This window comes from Bombina bombina, chromosome 12 (genome assembly GCF_027579735.1).
Source record: "Bombina bombina isolate aBomBom1 chromosome 12, aBomBom1.pri, whole genome shotgun sequence".
In the NCBI taxonomy this organism is placed as follows: Eukaryota; Metazoa; Chordata; class Amphibia; order Anura; family Bombinatoridae; genus Bombina; species Bombina bombina.
The window spans coordinates 33,192,194-33,214,916 of NC_069510.1; the positions used below are offsets into that span (position 1 = coordinate 33,192,194).

General features: G+C 40.0%; 1 protein-coding gene across 1 annotated transcript in view; it reads right to left on the bottom strand.

The window, feature by feature from the left end:
- KCNT1 (potassium sodium-activated channel subfamily T member 1) overlaps positions 1 to 22,723 on the bottom strand; it is a 497,185-nt gene that overhangs the window by 421,189 nt on the left and 53,273 nt on the right. The window contains exon 2 of the mRNA XM_053696070.1: positions 108 to 149. Within this exon, the coding sequence (XP_053552045.1) occupies positions 108 to 149 (42 nt within the window). The remainder of the gene's footprint in view (positions 1 to 107; positions 150 to 22,723) is intronic.

Here is a 22,723-nt window from a genome sequence, read left to right on the forward strand (position 1 = left end):
TGATACTTTTCCATCCCAGTATATACGCCATGTTGCTTCCACAGGTACAATCTGGCATTATAAATAAGCCCATGAGATTCCATGCAGTCATGCAAACGTTAACTCACTGTGAATAGGACCGATTCAGGCTGAAATCTTCTGTATATCTCCTACAGCAGAGGGCGAGGAGAGAATAATGTCATATTTACAGAGAACAAAGGGTATATCCTATATTCTACCCTGCCGTAGTTGTCATCTATAAACCAATTTGATTAAGAATTTGCAGCAATCTGAAATACTCTGCAATAACATATGATTTCGTTAATGGTCAACTGTGAGTCTCTGTCCGAGTCGTTAGAAAACAGGTTGATTCATGCACAAATAAAATAAAGTTACAAAAAAGGGGGAAAGGTAATACAAAATAATTGAATGCATGAGGCTATATTAACCCTTTGGGTGCTAAATATAAAGGCCACTTTCTTAGTCAAGTCAGGCTTAGGGTATCAGAATATTCAAGAATGTCTTTTGAAGCTAGTAATAATGTACGTATCAAAGCAATTTAACAATGCATGCTTAAGTGACTGCAAAAGCAAAACGTATTTAAAGGGATATGAAACAGAACACTTTTCTTTCAGGATTCAGATAGAGCATGCACATTTTACAGCAACTTTCTAAATTACTTCTATTATCAAATTTTCTGGGAACAAAGCAAATTTGATAATAGAAGTAAATTAGAAACTTAGATTTGTATGTTCTGTCTGAATCACAAAATAATTTTTTTAGGCTTCATAATCATTTAAAACAAAAGAAATTATCATTCCAACTGCTCTGTGTATTTGGCCATGCAATATGCATGCAGATAAAGTTTGAGAATAAGGATAAACCAGCTAGATAGAGTTCTACTAATCATTATTGTAGATGGTGTCAATTGTGCATCTACTTTTTCTTTAATTAAAGGGCAATTATAGTGTTAAAGCCACATGTCCTAATCTGTTAGAGCATGTAATTTTAACACTAGCACTGTAAAGCTATGTGTTTAACCTCCACAAAGGGGATAATTACATAGTTAAAGTCCTGCTCAGGACCCGCAGAGCACTGCTAATCCCAAACAGAAACTGATTCTGATCCAGTCAGAAGCTCTAGCGGCACAGCTGGATAAGTGCCAGTTTCCGCACAGGACCAGTAGTGCTCTGCTCCTTTGCGAGGGGGGGGGGGGCAGAGGGGTTAAACTGATAGATTTACAGCATGAAATTTTAACAATACATTAGCCCTTTAAATATATTTGCCAAATACTGGAAGAGCTGGACTTGTTTAATGTGTAAGGTGTTAATAAAACAGATTAGGATCTATCAGTCGATCACAGAACTGCTGTGTAATTTTCCATTTCCCTCTAAGCCAGTAGGGTCAATATGAGCTCAAGTTAATAGAAATGTAAAAATGTGTTTTGCAGCATTATATTCTGTACAGCTTATTTTCTTCTTGCTTTCCCAGCCCCTTTCAGTGGGTGTCCCAGCCTAACCTCATCAACAGTGCTCAACTTGGAGCATCTAAGTCAGTTATTAAAAGGTTTTATACTGGATTTTTAGATCAATATCTGTGCATATTCTTCTTTATGTCTATTACATGCAGTTATCTGAAAATTGTTGTATACTGTCCCTTTAAGATAAAGAGAAGCTAGATTTCAGGTAGTGCAACATTTGTAAATAGGGAAGCACTGATGGGTACAAGTGAGGAAAATATGTTTGAAGGGCACCAGCTTTACAAAATGAACTGAAATACCGGGACATAACAGCAATTAAGTTTATGCAACATTCATGCGGCCCAAATCACCAAAGCTTTCATACGGAGATCACCCTTAGACCCCTGAAACATATACTACATTTCCCCCATTTAAAGGGACATGAAATCCAATTTGTTCTTATATGAATCAGATAGAGCAGTGTTTCTCAACTCCAGTCCTTAAGTTCTCAGACCAGATTTTCATTATATCTGAACTAGAACCCAGGTGAAATAATCAGCTGATGGGTGAGAGCAGGTTAGTAACCATGGTTACCAATTATTTCCCCAGTGCTCTAGTTCAGATATCATGAAAATGTGGTCTGTTAGTGGCTCTTGCGGACTGGAGTTGAGAAGCACTGAGATAGAGAGAATACAATTTTAAACAACTTTCCAATTTAGTTTTAGGGGTCGATTTATGAAGCAGTGGATGCTGCTTCCGACCCACTCCGCTTCAGGTCCGCCTGAAGTGGAATTTAAGAAACAGCGGTCCTAAAACTGTTGCTCCTTAACTCGTCCACCACCTCTGAGGTGGAGGACAACAATCAGCCCGATCGGATCCGATCGGGTTAATTGACACCCCCTGCTAGCGACCGATTGGCCACCAGAACTGCTGGTGCAATGATAAATGCAGACAGCGGATGCTGTCAGCATTTATCGATGTGCGGCAGACATGATATGATACCTCGTATCATGTCCATCCGCACCATAATAAATTGCCCCCTAATTATCTTATTTGCTTCATTCGTTGAAGAAACAACAATGAACATGGGTGAGAAAATAACACAAGACATATATGCACAGCCACCAATCATAATAATTATATTCAGGTATAGATATATATAGATATATAAAGGAATATCTATTTAAAAATACTTAGAAAATGTTCTGCTTTGTGAAGAACATTGAAATGTGAAATATGTACTGTAAATACACAGTATGTTTTATGCCATATTTGTCAGACATATATATGTGTGTGTATATATGTCTGTAAACACATATATACACATATAAATACATATGTACACACATATATATATATACATACACATACTGTATTCATATTTAGACATATATATATATATATATATATACACATATCCATCTTTAGACATATATATGTGTGTATATATGTCTGTAAACACATATATACACATATAAATACATATGTACACACATATATATATATATACATACACATACTGTATTCATATTTAGACATATATATATATATATATATATATTTATATATATATATATATATATATATATATACACATATCCATCTTTAGACATATATATGTGTGTACAGGTAGCCCTCAGTTTACGCCGGGGTTAGGTTCCAGATGGAATGGTTGTAAATTGAAACCGTTGTAAATTGAAACCCAGTTTATAATGTAAGTCAATGGGAAGTGAGGGAGTTAGGTTACAGACCCCTCTCAAAATTGTCATAAGTAACACCTAATACATTATTTTTAAAGTTTTGAAATGAAGACTTTAAATGCTAAACAGCATTATAAACCTAATAAAATAATCACACAACACAGAATATATAATTAAACTAAGTTATATGAACAAAAACATTTGCTAAACAGCATTATAAACCTAATAAAATAATCACACAACACAGACTTCACTTGCATTTTTTTGCAAACAGTTCTTTCTATGCATTCCAATCTGGACTGATTTATAGACAGGAAGATCTTGTTCCTTTGAAATCTGCTCGATAGCTCAGGTCTGGTTAAACTGATTAATTTCAGCTTGCTTGGCTTTGCTGCAACACAAGCGGATAGCTCCACCTACTGGCTATTTTAATAAATGTACTGCTTCTTAATGCTTTTCAATAGCAGTCACATGACTGGAAAAAAAGGTTGTTATTCTGAAACGGTGTAAATTGAACCGTTGTAAAACGAGGGCCACCTGTATATATGTCTGTAAACACATATATACACATATAAATACATATGTACACACATATATATATACATACACATACTGTATTCATATTTAGACATATATATATATATATACACATATCCATCTTTAGACATATATATGTGTGTATATATGTCTGTAAACACATATATACACATATAAATACATATGTACATATGTACACACATATATATATATATATATATATATATATATATACATACACATACTGTATTTATATTTAGACATATATATATATATATATACACATATCCATCTTTAGACATATATATGTGTGTATATATGTCTGTAAACACATATATACACATATAAATACATATGTACACACATATATATATACATACACATACTGTATTCATATTTAGACATATATATATATATATATATATATATATATATATATACACATATCCATCTTTAGACATATATATGTGTGTATATATGTCTGTAAACACATATATACACATATAAATACATATGTACACACATATATATATACATACACATACTGTATTCATATTTAGACATATATATATATATATATATATACACACACACATATGCATCTTTAGACATATATATGTGTGTATATATGTCTGTAAACACATATATACACATATAAATACATATGTACACACATATATATATACATACATACACATACTGAATTCATATTTAGACATATATATATATACACATATCCATCTTTAGACATATATATGTGTGTATATATGTCTGTAAACACATATATACACATATAAATACATATGTACACACATATATATATACATACACATACTGTATTCATATTTAGACATATATATATACACATATCCATCTTTAGACATATATATGTGTGTATATATGTCTGTAAACACATATATACACATATAAATACATATGTACACACATATATATATACATACACATACTGTATTCATATTTAGACATATATATATATATATATATACACATATCCATCTTTAGACATATATATGTGTGTATATATGTCTGTAAACACATATACACACATATAAATACATATGTACACACATATATATATATATATACATACACATACTGTATTCATATTTAGACATATATATATATATACACATATCCATCTTTAGACATATATATGTGTGTATATATGTCTGTAAACACATATATACACACATATAAATACATATGTACACACATATATATATACATACACATACTGTATTCATATTTAGACATATATATATACACATATCCATCTTTAGACATATATATGTACGTATCTCTATGTAAAAGTCCTTTGCCTGCCCTTTTTTCCCTCTAACACCTGAAACCTCATATCTTTGAGCCCTTATAACTTTTTTGAGCAATATTTAAAATCATTTGTATTAGACAGTGTTAATATGAGTGTAACTGTACTCTGTAATGTATTTTTGATGAGTTTTGTGAAACTTTTTTGTTTCACCAGATCTCTGAAGTGGCGGATATCATTCTAGTGTAAATTGCGATTGCGCTCACTTGCAATACAAGCACTCCTTCCAACACAAGCAAACAGCCACGATAAACCTGTAACGCTTGCGCACTCGTAATCTGACCCTTAAATTGTAAAGCTAAAAAAATAATAATTGCACATTCTATTTATATCATGAAAGTTTAATATTTACTTCAATGTCTCTTTAAATGGACAGTCAAGTCCCAAAAAACTTTCATGTTTCAAATAGGGCATAACTTTCCAATTTACTTTTATCACCAATTTTGCTTTGTTCTCTTGGTATTCTTGGTTGAAAGCTTCACCTAGGAAGGCTCATATAATAATTTCTAAGCCCTTGAAGGCCGCCTCTTATCACATGCTTTTTTATTTGCTTTTCACAACAGGGGAGAGCTAGTTCATGTCAGCCATATAGATAATACTGTGATCACGCCCGTGGCTTGTGGCAGACACTGCACTAATTGGCTAAAATGAAAGTCAGTAGATAATAAATAAAATGTCATGTGATCAGGGGGCTGTCAGAAGATGTTTAGATACAAGGTAATCACAGAGGTAAACAGTGTATTAATATAACTGTGTTGGTTATGCAAAACTGGGGAATGGTTAATAAAGGGATTATCTATCTTTTAAAACAACAAAAATAATGGTGTTGACTGTCCCTTTAAGAGAAGTACTGTAGGCCCCATATACATTTTGGCTTTAGTCAATTTCTGTTTTAATTTTACATTGAGCAGGAGATTTACAGATTCCCACGCACAATTATTGTCAGCATTACTGAGCCGTATGAATTCTCATCTGCAGAAGACTTTCTTTTATAGGATTTTTCTTATAGGCAGCGAATAACATATGCCAGGACATCTTGCCATCTGTATAGAAACCTGTCCTCAGATCTCCCTAACAGGCCAGATTTTGTAGCTTGCTGTACTAGAGCACAGGTGAAATAATCAGCTGGTTATTTTACTGGCTCTCACCCAAGGTAATCCTGAAAACCTGACCTGTTGGGGAGGTCTGATTACAGGTTTGAAAACTAGTGGTGTAGAAGGATCCTATATGACGGTAATGTGCTCAAGGACTGATTTATTTCCAAATCTCGTTTTGTGATGAAAGTGTTGCTGTTATTTCTAATATGTTTGTAAACTAAATACATAAACATCTCATTTTATTTTACTATGATGCACAAATATTCCTTAAAGGGACAGTGAAGTCAAACTTAAGCTTTCAATATTCAGACAGAGGGGGCCATTTATCAAGCCTTCAGACTCGCCAGAAACACCAGACCGCTGCTCCATAACCTGTCCGCCTACTCTGAGGCGGCGGACAGAGATTGCGTGAAATCAACCCGATCGAATACGATCGGGTTGATTGACATCCCCTGCTAGCAGCTGATTGGCCGCGAGTCTGCAGGGGGCGGCGTTGCACCAGCAGCTCTTGTGAGCTGCTGGTGCAATGCTGAATACGGCGAGCGTATTGCTCTCCGTATTCAGCGAGGTCTGGCGGTCCTAATCCGTACTGTCGGATCAGGTCCGCCAGACTTTGTTAAATAGAGGCCTAATATGTTCTTCATAGATAAAACATTTAGATGTAAAATAAAATAATAAATCTATCACCAAATCATTATTTCTTTAAGTTAATGATTTGTATTTATAAAATATAGAATATGGAATACAGAGTTATAAATTAAATTAAAGGGACATTAAACCCAAACATTTTCTTTCATGATTCAGATAGAAAAAACAATTTTAAACAACATTCCAATTTACTTCTGTTATCTAATTTGCTTAATTCTTTAGATATCGTTTGATGAAGAAATAGCAATGCACATGGGTGAGCCAATCATACGAGGCATCTGTGTGCAGCCACCAATCAGATGCTACTGATCCTATCTAGATATGCTCTCCAGCAAGGAATATAAAAAAGTGCAGCAAATTAGATAATAGAAGTAAATTAGAAAGTTGTTTAAAATTGCATGCTCTTTCTAACTCATGAAAGAAAAACTTTGGGTTTCATGTCCCTTTAACTTAGATAGGATTAGTCAGAATTTAGTTAGTAATGGGTTAATGCTTTTTTAAGGACACTGTATTTAGGACTGTGACAGGTACATTCAGTTGCTGATGTCAATCAAAACACTGCTACTTACTGCTAGCTAGACACTTATTATTATTAACACAATATACACTGCTACTTACTGCTAGCTAGACACTTATTATTATTAACACAATATACAAAACACTGCTACTTACTGCTAGCTAGACACTTATTATTATTAACACAATATACACTGCTACTTACTGCTAGCTAGACACTTATTATTATTAACACAATATACAAAACACTGCTACTTACTGCTAGCTAGACACTTATTATTATTAACACAATATACAAAACACTGCTACTTACTGCTAGCTAGACACTTATTATTATTAACACAATATACAAAACACTGCTACTTACTGCTAGCTAGACACTTATTATTATTAACACAATATACAAAACACTGCTACTTACTGCTAGCTAGACACTTATTATTATTAACACAATATACAAAACACTGCTACTTACTGCTAGCTAGACACTTATTATTATTAACACAATATACAAAACACTGCTACTTACTGCTAGCTAGACACTTATTATTATTAACACAATATACACTGCGCATGAACAAGTTACATTTTCTGTATGTCAGACAAAATTATAAAGTCTTTTAAGGAAGTTAAAATATATAAAGATAGCCTTTCATTTATGGTATGCTTTAATTTGATTGGCTTAAAATGTGTATATAAGCTTTGAATTTGTATGAAGCTATTGTTATCTGTTACCTTCAGATCTCAAGGTATGTATTAAAGTGCCAGTAAACCTAAAACATAATGTTATATAATTATGCACATAGTGCAGGATTATATAACATTATATTAGTGCTAGTTTTTTATTACATAATATATCCGGTATTTTTTATAAAAAGAAGAGGGTTTTTCAGACCCGCCCTCTGTGCTCTACTGAGCGGGTCTGGTTTTCCCTCAGAGCCTATCTAGCTGTCCCGATGCGCTCTTAGGGAAAACCAGACCCGCTCAGTAGAGCACAGAGGGCGGGTCTGGAAAACCCTCTTCTTTTTATAAAAAATACCGGATATATTATGTAATAAAAAACTAGCACTAATATAATGTTATATAATCCTGCACTATGTGCATAATTATATAACATTATTTTTTAGGTTTACTGGCACTTTAATCTTGTTGTGATTAATAAATGATTTATGTCAACTAATATTTGATAGATATGAGTATTAATTTAATCTGTTAGATAACCCAGAATGAATATTTGTCAATAGCTAGTTTTATATAGCCAAGGCATATTAATAGTCATATTAAAGAATAATTCTTACAATATCTCTTTTTCTATCCTCTTTTGCGAGAATCATACATATACATCTGTTGCTAAACATTCATTTAGTGACAGCCCTAGACTGAGGTATACGACACGCCCGACATTGCTAAATGCCGACAGCATACAATGTCAGCATTTATCATTGCACAAGCATTCCTTGTGAAATGCTTGTGCAATGCCGCCCCCTGCAGATTCACGGCCGCTAGCAGGCAGTGCCAATCATTCTGATCGTATCCGATCAGAATGATTGCTATTCGCCACCTCAGAGATGGCGGACGAGTTAAGGAGCAGCGTTCTTACGATCGCTGCTTCTTAACTTTTGTTCCGGCAAGTTTGAAGGCTTGTGTGCGGAAACGGCTGTTTTCGCAGCTTAATAATTCGGCCACTAAGTGCAATTGAATTGTCTTTTTACCATGTATTCATTGATTATGCAAATCTACTGCATATACTGGTACAGTTACATGTAATTACAGAAGCAGTTTTGCAAATGTGCTTCCAAAATTTTGCTGTTGTAATAACTGTTCTTCCACGTTGACAGGGGATTAGGTTTGAGCCATCATATACTGGGCATCTCATGCAATTATACATAATAATGACAGTAAAGCCGACCGGTGATAGGCCGGAACAAATGGCACGAGACTCAAAGAGATCAAATGTGATCTCACCTGATTATTGAGACCCCTCTACCAATTTAGACCAAGGATTTATGTTCAAAGTCCCTCTCAAAAATGTCACAAAATGTCAAACTAATGTCCCTTTTAGTGTACAGTCTCTTAATTAATAACTTCTGTCTGTCACACGGTTTCAAATGATTTATGTACTGTTGGTAATTTATTCTTTCAAAGAAAATTGTATATAAAGTGCAATGTGTAATTTACTTTTGGGTGTTTGCTGTCAGAGTGTTGTGGTTATTATTGTGATGCGGTGTACAACAAACAAATGTAAAATTAGGGCTTGCTTTACTTTATTCTGATAAACTTAATTGTGTAGATGTCTGAGAACTATAGAGTTCAATTATTCCTAGAATACAAGACTTAAACCTATCTTGGGCGCACATATACTGATCATCAAAGTATCTATCTATCTAACTCTCTATCAATCATCTAACCATCTACAGTATCTATCTATCTATCTATCTATCTATCTATCTATCTATCTATCATCTAACTATTCAATCATCTATCTACAGTATCTATCTATCTATCTATCTATCTATCTATTTATCTATCTATCTATGTGTCTGTCTGTCTATCTATTATCATATAACCATCTACAGTATCTATCATCTATCTATCTACAGTATCTATCTATCTATCTATCTATCTATCTATCTATCTATTCAATCATCTATCTTCAGTATTTATTTATCTATCTATCTATCTATCTATCTATCTATCTATCTATCTATCTATCTATCTATCTATTGTATTTATCTATCTATCTTTCTATCAACCTACCTACAATATATATTTTTTGTTTTACATTGTATAGTAAGTGACCCATCGCCTACAACCTTGTAAAACCTATTAAACTGATGTAAGTTTCATACTTTTCTGTTCCCTTTTAGTAAGAATGTGGCTTAATAATTACAGTGCCGTGCATCTGCGCTCAGTGTGGGGCGGGATAAGGCGCACCTGTTACACGCTGGGCTAGCAGAATACTGTAATTTCTAGTCTCATTAATGCTTTTTATTATTTTGGCATATATTGTAAATCGGCATCTCATGGGCTCGAGAAAATAAGCCGCAATCTACAATTTCTTTTTTAAGTGCACAACAGACCTTTCTATTCATCTGTATATAAAAAAACTCCTGTACAATTCTACAGAATAATGGAACAAAATTAGATGGCAATTTTCATTGAATGTGTTATAGCATACAAGGAATAATTTAGGTGATTATTAATATTTCCTTTCCTTGCACTTGATTTTTACATAGAACATTTTGATCCAAAGAACATAAAATTCAGCTGCTTTCGCAGTTGACTCTGGCATAAGAATATTAAGCATTATGACCTGTGATCATGTTCACAATGAAAAGATATACTTGCTACAATTCTCTTATTGTTTGTGATGGAATAACACTTATTATTGTACCGATTTTCCATCTCTGCTAACACCATCATTATATCATATATATATATATATATATATATATATATATATATACACCCTCATATACCTCTCCCCATCTCTGCGTACACCCTCATATATACCTCCCCATCTCTGCGTACACCCTCATATATCTCTCCCCATCTCTGCGTACACCCTCATATATCCCTCCCCATCTCTGCGTACACCCTCATATATCCCTCCCCGTCTCTGCGTACACCCTCATATATACCTCCCCATCTCTGCGTACACCCTCATATATCTCTCCCCATCTCTGCGTACACCCTCATATATCCCTCCCGTCTCTGCGTACACCCTCATATATCTCTCCCCGTCTCTGCATACACCCTCATATATCTCTCCCCATCTCTGCGTACACCCTCATATATCTCTCCCCAATCCCCATCTCTGCGTACACCCTCATATCTCTCCCCATCTCTGCGTACACCCTCATATATCTCTCCCCAATCCCCATCCCTGCATACACCCTCATATCTCTCCCCGTCCCTGCATACACCCTCCTATCTTTCCCCGTCCCTGCATACACTCTCATATATCTCTCCCCATCTCTGCGTACACCCTCATACATCTCTCCCTGTCTCTGCATCCACCCTCACATATTTCTCCCCGTCTCTGCATCCACCCTCATATACCTTTCCCCGTCTCTGCGTACACCCTCATATATCTCTCCCCGTCTCTGCGTACACCCTCATATATCTCTCCCCATCTCTTCTTACACCCTCATATATCTCTCCACATCTCTGCGTACACCCTCATATATCTCTCTGTCTCTGCGTACACCCTCATATACCTCTCCTGTCTCTGTGTACACCCCCATATTTTTTTTCCAGTTTCTGCGTACACCCTCATATATCCCTCCCCATCTCTGTGTACACCCTCATATATCCTTTCCCGTCTCTGCATACACCTTCATATATCTCTCCCAATTTCTGCTTACACCCTCATATATCTCTCCTCATCTCTGCGAACACCCTCATATATCGCTCCCCATCTCTGCGTACACCCTCATATATCTCTCCCCATCTCTGCGTACACCCTCATATATCCCTCCCCATCTCTGCGTACACCCTCATATATCCCTCCCCGTCTCTGCGTACACCCTCATATATACCTCCCCATCTCTGCGTACACCCTCATATATCTCTCCCCATCTCTGCGTACACCCTCATATATCCCTCCCGTCTCTGCGTACACCCTCATATATCTCTCCCCGTCTCTACATACACCCTCATATATCTCTCCCCATCTCTGCGTACACCCTCATATATCTCTGCCCAATCCCCATCTCTGCGTACACCCTGATATCTCTCCCCATCTCTGCGTACACCCTCATATATCTCTCCCCAATCCCCATCTCTGCATACACCCTCATATCTCTCCCCGTCCCTGCATACACTCTCATATATCTCTCCCCATCTCTGCGTACACCCTCATACATCTCTCCCTGTCTCTGCATCCACCCTCACATATTTCTCCCCGTCTCTGCATCCACCCAAATATACCTTTCCCCGTCCCTGCGTACACCCTCATATATCTCTCCCCGTCTCTGCGTACACCCTCATATATCTCTCCCCATCTCTGCGTACACCCTCATATATCTCTCCACATCTCTGCGTACACCCTCATATATCTCTCTGTCTCTGCGTACACCCTCATATACCTCTCCCGTCTCTGTGTACACCCCCATATTTTTTTCCAGTTTCTGCGTACACCCTCATATATCCCTCCCCATCTCTGTGTACACCCTCATATATCCTTTCCCGTCTCTGCATACACCCTCATATATCTCTCCCAATTTCTGCTTACACCCTCATATATCTCTCCTCATCTCTGCGAACACCCTCATATATCGCTCCCCATCTCTGCGTACACCCTCATATATCTTTCCCCATCTCTGCGTACACGTTCATATATCTCTCCCCATCTCTGCTTACACCCTTATATACCTCTCCCAATCTCTGCGTACACCCTCATATATCTCTCCTGTCTCTACATACACCCCCATATTTCTTTCCCCGTCTCTGCGTACACCCTCATATACCTCTCATCATCTCTGCGTACACCCTCATATATTTCTCCCGTCTCTGCGTACACCCTCATATATCTATCCCCGTCTCTGCATACACCCTCATATATCTCTCCACATCTCTGCGTACACCTTCATATATCTCTCCCCATCTCTGCATACACCCTCATATATCTCTCCCGTCTCTGCGTACACCCTCATATACCTCTCCCTGTCTCTGCGTACACCCAAATATATCTCTCCCGTCTCTGTGTACACCCCCATATTTTTTTCCCAGTCTCTGTGTACACCCTCATATATATCTCCCCCTCTCTGCATACACCCTCATATTCCTCTCCCTGTCTCTGCGTACACCCTCATATATCTCTCCCGTCTCTGCGTACACCCCCAAAAAATTTTCGCAGTCTCTGCGTACACCCACATATACCTCTCCCCATCTCTGCATACACCCTCATATATCCCTCCCTGTCTCTGTGTACACCCTCATATATATCTCCCCGTCTCTGCGTACATCCTTATATATCCCTCCCCGTCTTTGTGTACACCCTCATATATCCCTCCCCGTCTCTGCGTACACCCTCATATATCTCTCCCCGTCTCTGCATACACCCTCATATATCTCTCCCCATTTCTGCTTACACCCTCATATATCCCTCCCTGTCTCTGTGTACACCCTCATATATATCTCCCCGTCTCTGCGTACATTCTCATATATCCCTCCCCGTCTTTGTGTACACCCTCATATATCTCTCCCCATCTCTGCGTACACCCTCATATATTTCTCCCCATCTCTGCATACAACCTCATATACCTCTCCCCGTCTCTGTGTACACCCTCATATATACCTCCCGTCTCTGCGTACACCCTCATATACCTCTCCCCGTCTCTGTGTACACCCTCATATACCTCTCCCCGTCTCTGTGTACACCTTCATATATACCTCCCGTCTCTGCGTACACCCTCATATACCTCTCCCCGTCTCTGTGTACACACTCATATACCTCTCTTCGTCTCTGCGTACACCCTCATATATTTCTCCCCATCTCTGCATACAACCTCATATATTTCTCCCCATCTCTGTGTACACCCTCATATATACCTCCCGTCTCTGCGTACACCCTCATATACCTCTCCTCGTCTCTGCGTACACCCTCATATATTTCTCCCCATCTCTGCATACAACCTCATATATTTCTCCCCATCTCTGTGTACACCCTCATATATACCTCCCCATCTCTGCGTACACCCTCATATATCCCTCCCCATCTCTGCGTACACCCTCATATATCCCTCCCCGTCTCTGCGTACACCCTCATATATACCTCCCCATCTCTGCGTACACCCTCATATATCCCTCCCCATCTCTGCGTACACCCTCATATATCCCTCCCGTCTCTGCGTACACCCTCATATATCTCTCCCCGTCTCTGCATACACCCTCATATATCTCTCCCCATCTCTGCGTACACCCTCATATATCTCTCCCCAATTCCCATCTCTGCGTACACCCTCATATCTCTCCCCATCTCTGCATACACCCTCATATATCTCTCCCCAATCCCCATCTCTGCATACACCCTCATATCTCTCCCCGTCCCTGCATACACCCTCATATCTCTCCCCGTCCCTGCATACACTCTCATATATCTCTCCCCATCTCTGCGTACACCCTCATACATCTCTCCCTGTCTCTGCATCCACCCTCACATATTTCTTCCCGTCTCTGCATCCACCCTCATATACCTTTCCCCGTCTCTGCGTACACCCTCATATATCTCTCCCCGTCTCTGCGTACACCCTCATATATGTCTCCCCATCTCTGCGTACACCCTCATATATCTCTCCACATCTCTGCGTACACCCTCATATATCTCTCTGTCTCTGCGTACACCCTCATATACCTCTCCCGTCTCTGTGTACACCCCCATATTTTTTTTCCAGTTTCTGCGTACACCCTTATATATCCCTCCCCATCTGTGTGTACACCCTCATATATCCTTTCCCGTCTCTGCATACACCCTCATATATCTCTCCCAATTTCTGCTTACACCCTCATATATCTCTCCTCATCTCTGTGAACACCCTCATATATTGCTCCCCATCTCTGCGTACACCCTCATATATCTTTCCCCATCTCTGCGTACACCTTCATATATCTCTCCCCATCTCTGCTTACACCCTTATATACCTCTCCCAATCTCTGCGTACACCCTCATATATCTCTCCTGTCTCTACATACACCCCCATATTTCTTTCCCCGTCTCTGCGTACACCCTCATATACCTCTCATCATCTCTGCGTACACCCTCATATATTTCTCCCGTCTCTGCGTACACCCTCATATATCTATCCCCGTCTCTGCATACACCCTCATATATCTCTCCACATCTCTGCGTACACCTTCATATATCTCTCCCCATCTCTGCATACACCCTCATATATCTCTCCCGTCTCTGCGTACACCCTCATATACCTCTCCCTGTCTCTGCGTACACCCTAATATATCTTTCCCGTCTCTGTGTGCACCCCCATATTTTTTTCCCAGTCTCTGTGTACACCCTCATATATATCTCCCCCTCTCTGCATACACCCTCATATTCCTCTCCCTGTCTCTGCGTACACCCTCATATATCTCTCCCGTCTCTGCGTACACCCCCAAAAATTTTTCGCAGTCTCTGCGTACACCCTCATATACCTCTCCCCATCTCTGCATACACCCTCATATATCCCTCCCTGTCTCTGTGTACACCCTCATATATATCTCCCCGTCTCTGCGTACATCCTCATATATCCCTCCCCGTCTTTGTGTACACCCTCATATATCCCTCCCCGTCTCTGCGTACACCCTCATATATCTCTCCCCGTCTCTGCATACACCCTCATATCTCTCTCCCATTTCTGCTTACACCCTCATATATCCCTCCCTGTCTCTGTGTACACCCTCATATATATCTCCCCGTCTCTGCGTACATCCTCATATATCCCTCCCCGTCTTTGTGTACACCCTCATATATCTCTCCCCATCTCTGCGTACACCCTCATATATTTCTCCCCATCTCTGCATACAACCTCATATACCTCTCCCCGTCTCTGTGTACACCCTCATATATACCTCCCGTCTCTGCGTACACCCTCATATACCTCTCCCCGTCTCTGTGTACACCCTCATATACCTCTCCCCGTCTCTGTGTACACCCTCATATACCTCTCCCCGTCTCTGTGTACACACTCATATACCTCTCCTCGTCTCTGCGTACACCCTCATATATTTCTCCCCATCTCTGCATACAACCTCATATATTTCTCCCCATCTCTGTGTACACCCTCATATATACCTCCCGTCTCTGCGTACACCCTCATATACCTCTCCTCGTCTCTGCGTACACCCTCATATATTTCTCCCCATCTCTGCATACAACCTCATATATTTCTCCCCATCTCTGTGTACACCCTCATATATACCTCCCCATCTCTGCGTACACCCTCATATATCCCTCCCCATCTCTGCGTACACCCTCATATATCCCTCCCCGTCTCTGCGTACACCCTCATATATACCTCCCCATCTCTGCGTACACCCTCATATATCCCTCCCCATCTCTGCGTACACCCTCATATATCCCTCCCGTCTCTGCGTACACCCTCATATATCTCTCCCCGTCTCTGCATACACCCTCATATATCTCTCCCCATCTCTGCGTACACCCTCATATATCTCTCCCCAATTCCCATCTCTGCGTACACCCTCATATCTCTCCCCATCTCTGCGTACACCCTCATATATCTCTCCCCAATCCCCATCTCTGCATACACCCTCATATCTCTCCCCATCCCTGCATACACCCTCATATCTCTCCCCGTCCCTGCATACACTCTCATATATCTCTCCCCATCTCTGCGTACACCCTCATACATCTCTCCCTGTCTCTGCATCCACCCTCACATATTTCTTCCCGTCTCTGCATCCACCCTCATATACCTTTCCCCGTCTCTGCGTACACCCTCATATATCTCTCCCCGTTATACATTGTTACTAAAACACCCCTTAGGTGGGCAATATAAATGGATCATCTACAAAACATTTATGCAAAGAGAAATCTAGTGTACAATGTCCCTTTAATAGGTCAGTACTTTATAAATAAACACATAAATAAATAATAATGTTGATGTTATTGCTGCAGTTAATTTTATTATTGCTTTTGTTATTGCTGCTGTTGTTAAAATAATAACATAAATTATGCTTACCTGATAATTTACTTTTCTTCTGATGGAAAGAGTCCACAGCTGCATTCATTACTTTTGGGAAATAAGAACCTTGCCACCAGGAGGAGGCAAAGACAACCCAGCCAAAGACTTAAATACTCCTCCCACTCCCCTCATCCCCCATTCATTCTGCAGAGGAACAAGGAACAGTAGGAGAAATATCAGGGTGAAAGGTGCCAGAAGAATATAAGGACGCCCAACATAAATTTCCGGATGGGGAGCTGTGAACTCTTTCCAGCAGAAGAAAAGGAAATGATTAGGTAAGCATAATTTATGTTTTTCCTCTTAAATGGAAAGAGTCCACAGCTGCATTCATTACTTTTGGGAACACAATATCCAAGCTATAGAGGACACTGAATGCCAAGACGGAAGGGTACAATAGGCGGCCCACACTGAGGGCTTCGTCCAAAGCCAAGAAAAATTTGAAAGGAAAAACCCCAAGGACACTGACTCACAGCTAGTCCACAAGCCAAACTAGAGACCGCAAAACGGACTCGAATGAGCCAACAGTTCTCCAGGAGACACTGTCGCCCAACAGACATTCCCCAACCAACTCACCCCCCACTAATGAAGGGAACATCAGTTGAAAACCCCCAAGGGGACAAGGCAAGGAGAACCAAGGAAACCGAAAAGGTCCCCTACAAAAAAAGAACACCTCCAATAGTGAGCCCAACTCACAAAGACCCAAAGGGGTCCAAACAGGAAAGGAGGCCTAACCGGGGAACAGAATAATCCCGAAATGGTACAGGAACCATAGACCTGAGGATCTAACAAAAAAGGGGCCCCACAAGTCTGACTTGGAGCCAGTAAGACCCCAGGGGAACCCATCCTGCCGGTCTGCCTCCCAACCAGGAGAAGTCCCAAGAAAGGGCTCCATCTTCATAGGGAGGAGAAAATCCCCTAAAGAAAGGGATGAAGCCAGAAAGACAAACACTGTCTTCAAGGCCCGAAGCCACTGGCTAATGAGAAGATAAATCCCCAACACGAATGTCCTAGAAAAGGACCCCCCTACAAGTGGCTTGCCAAGCAGAGACACAGCCAACCCATTCACCTGCAGAGCAGGGAATTCACAGGTTACACTGGCAAGCTGACCAAGGGAATGCAGCCAAAAGGTGCACCAGAAATGGACATCCAGCGCCAGCAGCTGGCTATGAACTAACAACCCTTGAGGCGCAAGGCACAAAACTAAACCTAGAGCACCGGGGCTGCTCTGCTGCAAAGAGTAATAAATGCTCAGAAAACCTGGCCATCATGACCTGGTCAGATAGGTGAAGCAAGGACATAGCCCAAGTTCCCACTACCGTGGAACACCCGACCAGCCCTGAGAGCCAAGATTCCAAAACAACCCAAGACTCGGTCAGGAAAAGGGCCTGAAGCCTCAGTACCGGAAGTCTCAGGAGGTAAACACAGGTCTGGCAAATACAAGTTCAGGCAACCTTACCCTAGAACTAAACACCCAAACTAGCCATAAAGGCAGACACCAGGGATATGAATGCACATCCAGAGAATCTGGATAGCGAGAAGAACTCGAATGCCCCGACCAAAGGAATAAACCACCCCTAGCTAAAGTCCAATTCTCCAAAGAGCAAGGCTAGAAGTCTTATGAAGAGACTTCTCAAGGCCTCAGGACAACATAAGGGATACCTCAAGGTAAAAAAAACAACCTTCTAGCAGGGCTAGTCTAACCATCACCTCCACACCAGCAGAGGACACAGTGAAGATAAAGGTGCTAAGCCTTCCCAGCTTCAGGAAACCCCAAGCTAAACAAAGTCCCCACAGGGATCAACCATCACCCGGAACACAGATCCATAAAAGAAGATCCAACTCACCTGGGGACAATGGAAGAAGACCCAAAGGTCTCTTTACTCAAAAAGACGGTACACGTCAAGAGTAAGAGCTGTATCTAGATACGCTATAAATAGCGGATGCGCACACCTGCAAGGTGCCAAAAGCTGCACTGGTCTCAAACTGAAAACCTTCCACAGGCTAGACAGCCTAATCTGATACAAACAGTTGGATCAGGCCCACAAGGGTAATCTAGAGCCCTAAAACCAAAGGCCAAACCGCTCAAACAGCGGTAATGGGAATTAAGCCCTCCAACCCTCCCCGCATGGGGGGGAAACACTAGGTTCTGATGATATCAGATCTCAGATAGAGTAAAAACTCCCCTGACCCGGTCATCTATGATTGAAGGCTAAAAGGACTGAAATAATCCTACCCGCCCTATGGACCCACAGGTCCTCTCGAATGCTTAGTAGAACATGAAAACCAATGATAAACTGAGCACTCGGCGCGTCTACTGTACCAGCTGAGCAGAACAGTGCCTAGTGTCTGAACAGCAGCAAGACCTAACAAACCCAACAGGAACAGCTTGCACTTAAGGTCCTAACCGGCAAGCTGCAAAATTCTCCCTCATAGGGGAAAAAAAGAAAACAGACATTATAACATAGGACTAACGTGTTCAAAACAGCTTCCAAAGAAGAACAAAAAGTATCGATCCCAGAAGGTTCCCGAAGGAAACAAAACCAAATAAAAGACATCCCATCGGGTACAAATAAAATATAAGGCAACCCGGAGGTTAATGCCCAAAAACTGGGAAAGATGTCAATCAAATGACAAACAGGAGATTACCTCATCCCCACATGTCTAATGAGGTGCACCATTCGAATCAGCAGACTGAAAATTCCCATATCTGGTAACGATAGGGTCATTCGATAACTGAAAAACATCTCTGAGCAATACGCAAAGGTGCGCAATCCGGTAACAAAAGGTTCAACACTCAGGGACAGTTACACCCGCGGGGAACTGTAGAGGCCCTCCCCAAGGTGGAAGGCCCAGGACAATAGGGCACAAGCACATTCTCAAATAAACATCTGGACTCTGCAGACGAACAATCGCCAACATTATGTGGAAGCGAAAATGTGCTGCAACCTCCGGGGGGAACATGCCACCCTGCCTGGAGGAATCAGAAACTGGGTTACCCGCATGTGTAGAAGTATAAATTGGTAGGGAACTCGCCTCTTGGAGGACAGGACCCCCAGAGGTGGATGGCTCAGCCGTCACTTGAATCCCCGAGCCCGAGGAACAAGACGCTCTCATATGGCATATGGAACAAAAATGGTTGACATGTGTCAACGAGTCCAATCCAGATTCGTCACCAGACACAGAATCTGAGTCTAAAATCAAAATAATCTCAGTATCAGAATCCTCCATAACTGAATCTGAAATTAGCACAGTCTCAGAATCCTCCATAACTGGATAGAGGAAATATCAATATGGACTAAAGTAGTAAAACAAAAACAGCACCTGACATCCACAATGACTGGGGCACTCACCACCTCCTATGACCAGACCCCTGTGGACTAGAAAATCTCCTTTGCCACACAGTCGGGAATGCGGAAATGCAAAACGGAACGGATCCATGCCCAAACACAAGGTGAACCGTACATTCCATAAAAGCGCGCCCAACCAAAAGGCTGTGTCACTTCCAAAGGCCTCAATGTTCCAAATCACGAGCCCAGAAACATCACACATAAGTAGGTTGAATCACATAACAAACATGATTATAAACCCCCTGTTCAATAACCCCCCTCAGGAGATATTAACCCTCGATTCCAAGATACTAAAAGAAACTCACTGAGACCGGTATGATATTAGTTAGACCCACAAGGTGGTAGCCTCTCGGGAGAACATTCACATTACAGTACACTGATGAAAAACTAAAATGAAACGATCTTATCGGAATCTACACCGTGGAACAGGAACACAGCCTTTCAATTTTGACTAATAGTAGCATCGCCTCCACCATGGACTTGAGAGAAGAAACCAGGCAGTGGAGCAAAGTTCGACAACGCCGATTACTTGAGGAGATGTTAACATGAGTCGGTATGGTTTTGCAGAAAGACTCTCCCTGCATCTCCGGACACTTTCATCCAAGCCCTCACTGAGAGACTGACAGGACTACTTAAAACTCCTGTCCCATGCCGAAGAGTACTACCCTCCATAAGAGACAAAAATTAAACATTCTGACACTTCTCTGCCAACCTCCTGGGACGAAAGGCAAAGAATGACTGGGGGATGAGGGGAGTGGGAGGAGTATTTAAGCCTTTGGCTGGGGTGTCTTTGCCTCCTCTTGGTGGCCAGGTTCTTATTTCCCAAAAGTAATGAATGCAGCTTTGGACTCATTCCATTAGAAGAAAAAATATATATTGAAAAGTTGTCTTTTTTAACTATTTACACATGAAATAAAGAACAATTAAGCTGTCTCTCTGTCACAGATAAAACCCTATATTTGGAAACCATAATTTGAAAGAGAACAGTCTCCTCTTTCAGATGATTTATCTCATAACCCTTTTGCTTTGACGTTCATCTTTAGCTGATTGGTCTACTAGACAGAATGTTAAATTATTATCTGTCTCATCATAAAGTGTAGGCTTAATCAATTATCTGTGTATTCATAATCCTAATACAAGCATTCTTGAAATTCTTAGATAAACATAATGGGCCAGATTACAAGTGATGTGTTAACAGTTACACGTGATCAAAAAGAGGTTTATGGCGGGTGTTTGACAGCGTCAAGTTTATTGTTCGTATTACAAGTTAAAAGTAATCGCGATCACTTGAATGATTACCATGTCCTCAGAGCTGTGGTTAACTGTTTTGTGAAACAAAAAAGTGTCACCTAACACATCAAAAATACATTACAAAGTACATTTACACTGATAACACTATCTAAAATCAATTGTTACATGAAAATATTGCACAAAAAAGTTATAAGGGCTCAAAGATATGAGGTCTCAGACAAAGGGCGTTAACTTTGAGATGCATACATATACATATCAATATATATATATTATTTATATGTGTGTACATATGGATTTATGTATTTATATGTGTATATATGCATTTACAGACATATATACACATCAAAACACATAAAGACATACATATGTATGTATGTGTTTTTCCAACACACATATATAGACATATAGAAGTGTGTTGGAGCCCTTTGCAGTTAAGTAGATGAAAACATGTAAAAACATATTTATGCAATGTTCATATTTAATAAATTGTTATAGTGTATATATACTGTAAATATTTCACATTCCACTGTCCTGTACAAAGCAGAATATGTTGTATGTATTTATAAATATATATATATTATATATATATATATATATATATATATATATATATATATATATATATATATATATATATATATACACACACACACACACACACTGAGCAGCCACTTTATTAGGTACACCTGTTCAATTGCTTGGTAATACAAATTGCTAATCAGCCAATTACGTTGCAGCACGTCGCAGCCAATCATGTCGCATTTAGGCATCTAGACGTGGTGAAGACGACTTGCTGAAGTTCAAACCGAGCATCAGAATGGGGAAGAAAGGGGATTTAAGTGACTTTGAACGTGGCATGGATGTTGGTGCCAGACGAGCTGTTTTGAGTATTTAAAAAACTGCTGATCTACTGGGATTTTCACGCACAACCATCTCTAGGGTTTACAGAGAATGATCCGAAAAAGAGAAAATATCCAGTAAGCGGCAGTTGTGTGGACAAAAATGCCTTGTTGATGTCAGAGGTCAGAGGAGAATGGGCAGACTGGTTCGAAATGATAGAAAGGCAACAGTAACTCAAATAGCCACTCGTTACAACTAAGGTACGCAGAATACCATCTCTGAACGCACAACACGTAG